The 6,585-nt window shown below is 37.3% G+C and overlaps 1 protein-coding gene across 1 annotated transcript in view; it reads left to right on the forward strand.

Annotated features, from left to right (window-relative positions):
* rtknb (rhotekin b) overlaps positions 1-6,585 on the forward strand; it is a 34,076-nt gene that overhangs the window by 18,370 nt on the left and 9,121 nt on the right. The window contains exon 9 of the mRNA XM_016292864.1: positions 3,648-3,749. Coding sequence (XP_016148350.1) covers positions 3,648-3,749 — 102 coding nt within the window. The remainder of the gene's footprint in view (positions 1-3,647; positions 3,750-6,585) is intronic.

Genomic DNA, 6,585 nt, shown 5'->3' on the forward strand with positions numbered 1-6,585 from the left:
AACAAACCACCGACTGGGAGGGTCCCTGGAGCCGGGCCTTTAAGGTCGGAGAAGATCCCCGCCTCTCAAGATGGGGTTGTCCAATGAGAAAGATGGAAATTTTCCGAGCGGGAGGTGGCAATTGCTGGAGGGTTTACGACCCTTTGTTTCTAAGCATGGTAATTTGCAAATGGACTTGAATCGAAATTACTAAAGATTCTCAGGACCCTAATATATATTGCCTATGTACCAATATATAATATACACGCTTGTTTCGATCATAAGAAGGCGAATTCATAGATACTAGACAAGGTAGGATTACAAATAGTGAAAGGATGACAGGAGTGTGTTTCGATTATAAACCTGCATCACAGTATACAATTTCAAAGACAAAATACACGATGGCAATAATATACCCAATGACCTGAAGGATCATGTGTGTTCATTCAGAGAAAGGTTTTCCTATTAATTAATTAGCAAAGAAAAGTCCTTCCCTTGTGGATTTTCCTTATGGGCAAGGAAGCGATTTTCTTCACCTAAATTCCAGGAGGTCGTAAATGTATCGGGTGTCAGCATTGCTATGGAATCAGGGGCCTGTTCAGCTTCCTGGGGTGTTACAGAGAATTTGTTAAATCTAGCTAACAAAATATATATTGTGTTTGAGTGGTCCAGACGCTACAGTCTTTCAGGGTGGCCTGGGGTGGGGAGGTATCCAAAGCACATCAACTGGTCACTGGGATTCCTCGGGGATCAATTCTTGGACCCCTCCTCTTCTCCATATACACTGCATCACTGGGTCCCATCATGCAGGCACATGGGTTCTCCTACCATTGCTGATGACACACAGCTCTATCTTTCATTTCAACCAGATGATCCAGCGGTAGCTGCACAGATCTTAGTCTGCCTGGCGGACATCTCGGCATGGATGAAAGAACATCACCTACAGCTCAACCTGGCAAAGACAGGCCACTGTCACTCCAACTCTACAGCATTATTTCACCATCCAGCTAGGTTCATCAACAATTACCCCATCAAGTTTGGTCAGAAATCTTGGTGTAATCTTTGATGACCAGCTAACTTTCAAAGAAAAAATTCTCGAAAAAATTCTCGATCATTGCACAACATCAGAAAGATCAGGCCCTTCCTAACGGAGCATGCTGCACAACTTTGTGTCCAGGCCCTTGTCATTTCTAGGCTGGACTACTGCAATGCTCTTCTAGCTGGACTTCCATCATGCACAGTCAAACCTCTACAAATGATTCAGAATGCAGCGGCATGACTGGTCTTCAACTAGCCCAAAAGAGCCCACGTCACACCTCTCTTTATCTCCTTGCACTGGCTGCCGGTTACGGCTTGCATCAAGTTCAAGATACTGATACTTGCATATAGAACAGCCACAGGCTCAGCACCTGCCTTCCACTCACTATTACGAATCTACATTCCCTTCAGAAGTCTGAGATCCACTAGTGAGCGACGCCATCACAGAGAGGCACAAAATCACTTTCCAGAACATTTTCATTCACCGTTCCTGGCTGGTGGAATGATCTTCCAACCCCTATCCGGAATGCTGATTCCCTGACAATTTTCAAGCGACAGCTGAAAACTCACCACTTCATCCTAAAAAAAAAAATAAAAAAACTTTTTCTCTTTTCTTTAATCTTTCCCTGTCTAGCTTGTACTTATTTTAACAATGCTTGAAACTTGGTATTATGAGCAATTCCTGTGTCTATTTGGCTCTTTAAGATGAATCGCTTGATGTATTGATGTAAAACCTCTGCTAAATTAATAAATGTAAATGTAAATGTATATGTACATTTATTTGACATTGAGCAATTTCACACCTTCGCACATTCATGTTCAAAAGAGTTGGATTCCTCTGCACTGAATCACAACATCGAATAAGATTTATTGTTCTCTATCTTTCATTTCAACCAGATGATCCAGCGGTAGCTGCACAGATCTTAGTCTGCCTGGCGGACATCTCGGCATGGATGAAAGAACATCACCTACAGCTCAACCTGGCAAAGACAGGCCACTGTCACTCCAACTCTACAGCATTATTTCACCATCCAGCTAGGTTCATCAACAATTACCCCATCAAGTTTGGTCAGAAATCTTGGTGTAATCTTTGATGACCAGCTAACTTTCAAAGAAAAAATTCTCGATCTTGCAGGTTTGCATTGCACAACATCAGAAAGATCAGGCCCTTCCTAACGGAGCATGCTGCACAACTTTGTGTCCAGGCCCTTGTCATTTCTAGGCTGGACTACTGCAATGCTCTTCTAGCTGGACTTCCATCATGCACAGTCAAACCTCTACAAATGATTCAGAATGCAGCGGCATGACTGGTCTTCAACTAGCCCAAAAGAGCCCACGTCACACCTCTCTTTATCTCCTTGCACTGGCTGCCGGTTACGGCTTGCATCAAGTTCAAGATACTGATACTTGCATATAGAACAGCCACAGGCTCAGCACCTGCCTTCCACTCACTATTACGAATCTACATTCCCTTCAGAAGTCTGAGATCCACTAGTGAGCGACGCCATCACAGAGAGGCACAAAATCACTTTCCAGAACATTTTCATTCACCGTTCCTGGCTGGTGGAATGATCTTCCAACCCCTATCCGGAATGCTGATTCCCTGACAATTTTCAAGCGACAGCTGAAAACTCACCACTTCATCCTAAAAAAAAAAATAAAAAAACTTTTTCTCTTTTCTTTAATCTTTCCCTGTCTAGCTTGTACTTATTTTAACAATGCTTGAAACTTGGTATTATGAGCAATTCCTGTGTCTATTTGGCTCTTTAAGATGAATCGCTTGATGTATTGATGTAAAACCTCTGCTAAATTAATAAATGTAAATGTAAATGTATATGTACATTTATTTGACATTGAGCAATTTCACACCTTCGCACATTCATGTTCAAAAGAGTTGGATTCCTCTGCACTGAATCACAACATCGAATAAGATTTATTGTTTGTTTGGGCAACTGGAAAGCATACAGTGTATGTTCTGAATAATACCTTTATCTTTGATTGTAGTATAGATGTTACGCAAGTGCCACATTTTGAAAAAATAACGACACATACGTTAAAGCAGTTGATCAGACTGGTTTCTGTGCAGTCGGTTTTGGTTTCTGAGAAATTATGTCAGGAGATTATTATGTGTCAAGAGTTTTTTTTTTTTGTTGTTAGTACTTTTCAGCATTTTTTCGCCCAGTCTTATATCCTTTTTCATGGCTTATGTGTCACCATGAGTTGAAAAGCATGTGGTCTGTTTGGTATGTCACAAGAAAAGTAACTGAGACAGGTGTTCTGATTTTCTTAGAAGTTTAACATACAGTGTTCCTGAAGGCTTGAAATTCGATACATATCTTACACAAATATGTTGACACAAGCGCGTAGTGCCTCTCTAAAAAGCATCCTTGTTAATGGCTGTGTTTCAGGTATTTTAATGTTAGGCATTTATTACATGTCGTGCAAGAATTATGTTTTTTATGGCCTAGATCCTCTAAATGTTAACACATGGACCTGTCTAGTTTGTCCATTTTTCACATTTACCCTGAAACCTTTGTTTAAGTCCTCAGGTGTTTAAAATGATGCACTCACACTCAAACAAAACAAAAAAGACCTGTCTTTTAATTAACGGCCTGTGCTTTTCTATGTAGGTCAGTGGAAACAGTGCTGTAATGAGCTCATGAAGATTGAGGAACCTTCTCCAAAGAAAATGATGGTGACATTAACACAAGGCTCCCTGTATCATGAAATGGGTAAGAGCATTGTGGGATTGTAGGAAATCAACAAGTAAGACACATTTGTGTTTCAGCAAGGTCTCTTGGAGGGTTATTACAGTAAAACTAAAACTTGTTACTTGAAATAAAATACACTTCAGCCAAAAATAAGACATAAAAAAACTTTTTATTTTGGCTATTTGCCAAGGCAACATGTCTCATTTTCATTTAGTTTACCTTGATGTACTAAAATAACAAAAACTAAAACTGAATGAAAACTCTACAGACATAAAAAAAATAAATTAAAACAGGAAAATGTGTAAAATTTTCAAATGAAAATGAACACAGAAAATCTAAAATGTCTTATTATTCAAAATAATAATAACTACAATAGTATCTAAAATTTTCGGTTTTACAGCATTGTTTTAACTGCTGCACAAGTGGAACTTCACTAGAACTTCCCATTTTATATATTGTTAATTTTGATAAGAAACAAAGTCTAATTTTTCAAATTGTCAGTTTTTTTCAAGAAAATTCAGGCAATAAATGCCGATTTGGTGCGACAGATCTCTGAATAAACTTCTGAGAAATTTTATAATTTAGAAGTGAATGCAAAACCACTATTTAAACCAGTGTTTTATAACAAAGGCAATGTTATGTTTATAACAGTTCATACCGAACCGTGACATTAAAACCAAGGTACGTACCGAACCATCATGTTTGTGTACCATTACACCCCTTCTATCTCAATTATACTAAAATAACCCTGGTCTTTTGTGCATATTTTGAGAATGACCCATATTATATAATAATTTAATGTTTTGTATAAATTAATAATATACAAATTGTTTGCTTAGTGTAAACTATAGTGAAATTGGCATGCAGTAGGATTAGTGATAAACAAACCTAATCATATTACATTTTTAATGTGTGTTTAAATATAAGGTTGCTCTTTTATCTTTATAGAGATTGTTTATTTTGTTTTTCAGAGGTGAGATGTAGGAAAGTTGAATGAACAAAATGTCAAATGTTGATAGTAGTGTTTTGTGTGGTGTAGCAGTGTGTATTTAGTAACTTTATTTAGCTAATTTATTTAATTGAAAAAAAAAAATTTACTTCATGACATAAGAACAATAAAATGTTACCGTAATGGACACAAAGTAAACTACAGGACCAGGATGATATGATCCATTTATGTTTTTAACCTTTTTATAGAGAAAATTTTTAGTTAAGTTAACCTTTTTATCTCTAGTAGTCAGGTATTGTCTGTTAAGATTACACAATATTCACCTGCATAATTTCAAAAATATGCAAACATATTTTTTTCAATGTAATATAATTTCACAGAGTTGCAGACCAGACAACTAGAGTCAAAATTTGTGAAAAAGATCTTTAACCAAACAGTTAAAGTAAATTTAATGCTAAAAGTGCATTTTCAATTTTGCATTCATATTTCTGCTCAGAATGAACATATTTTACATATTACAAACATGTATCGTACACAAATATTCTGACTAATAGCATATTCAGAAACATGTATGTGGTTTTTCATACATATGAAAACAAACTAGGTACTAAGCCTCAGATTCAAGAAAGACATATTTACACGTTTTGATTCAATATACTTTGTCTTGCATCAGATACATACTTAAAAATACACATACTGACTTTCTCTTGAACTTAACAGACATACTGTATGATAGTCATGCTAATTTAAGCATAGTGCACATTTCCCTCAATCACCCCACCCTGTTGGGTGGGAACGTATTTCCTTTTCAGATGTATCAGTTGACAGACAGTTCAGCCAAGTGCTGAGCCAGACGTGCCGTCAGGCTATTCATTTCTAATCGCTTGTGATACTTACAAAGCCGGCGAACTAAGATGCAATACATTATTGTGCGGCATCTTTAGACATTTGTTCTTTGAAGCATATAAAAATATGCTTGTGGAACATGACGTGTTGATAGATGCGCCCAAATGCGCAACAATTAAAGAAAGTCAGTATTGTGTTCGCTAACTGTCTGTCATTTACTTCAACATTTTTATTCATGTTGCTCCACACCTGTACGACTTTCTTGTGCAAAAAGAAAACAAAATATTTTAGTTTGAGTCTAAATAACTTTGGACTTTGTTGGAGAAAACAGAATTTTTCAAAATATCTTCTTTTGTTTCTTTCCACCGAAGAAAATCAGGTTTGGAACGACATGAAGAGAATAAATAATGACAAAAACATTTTAGGGTGTATCTCTTCAATACATTCACAGTATGCTTAATATGTAAAGTGCATATTTTAAAGGGGTCATATGATGCTGCTAAAAAGAACAATATTTTGAGTATTTGGTGTAATGAAATGTGTTTATGCGGTTTAAAGTAAAAAAAAAAACATTATTTTCCACATACTGTACATTATTGATTCTCCTCTATGCCCCGCCTTTTTGAAACGCATCGATTTTTACAAAGCTCATCGGTCTGAAAAAGCGAGGTGTGCTGTGATTGGCCAGCTATCCAGTGCGTTGTGATTGGCCGAATACCTCAAGTGTGTGACGGAAATGTTACGCCCCTCACCATACTGTTGATGCCGTGTCCCGGCCGGAGCGACGAGACAAAAACATTAAAACCCATTACAAACGAGCCATTTGTTGCATCCAGTGGGGACATAATTACTGATTATAATGACTTATACTGTCTTTTTACGCGTTGCGTTGAATTGCATCGAGCCGCGTAAACAAAGCCATGTCTGCATTTGTGATCAGAGAAATTACAAACAACAAGTGCTACTCCACACTGCTCAAAACTCGCGTTTGAATCATCAATGGCAAATCCTTTAAATGAAAACGTACTTACGTGAGTCAGAACTGCCGGCATTTTAGTCTAA

This window comes from Sinocyclocheilus grahami, unplaced genomic scaffold, assembly GCF_001515645.1.
Source record: "Sinocyclocheilus grahami isolate Dianchi unplaced genomic scaffold, SAMN03320097.WGS_v1.1 scaffold294.1, whole genome shotgun sequence".
Taxonomy (NCBI): domain Eukaryota; kingdom Metazoa; phylum Chordata; class Actinopteri; order Cypriniformes; family Cyprinidae; genus Sinocyclocheilus; species Sinocyclocheilus grahami.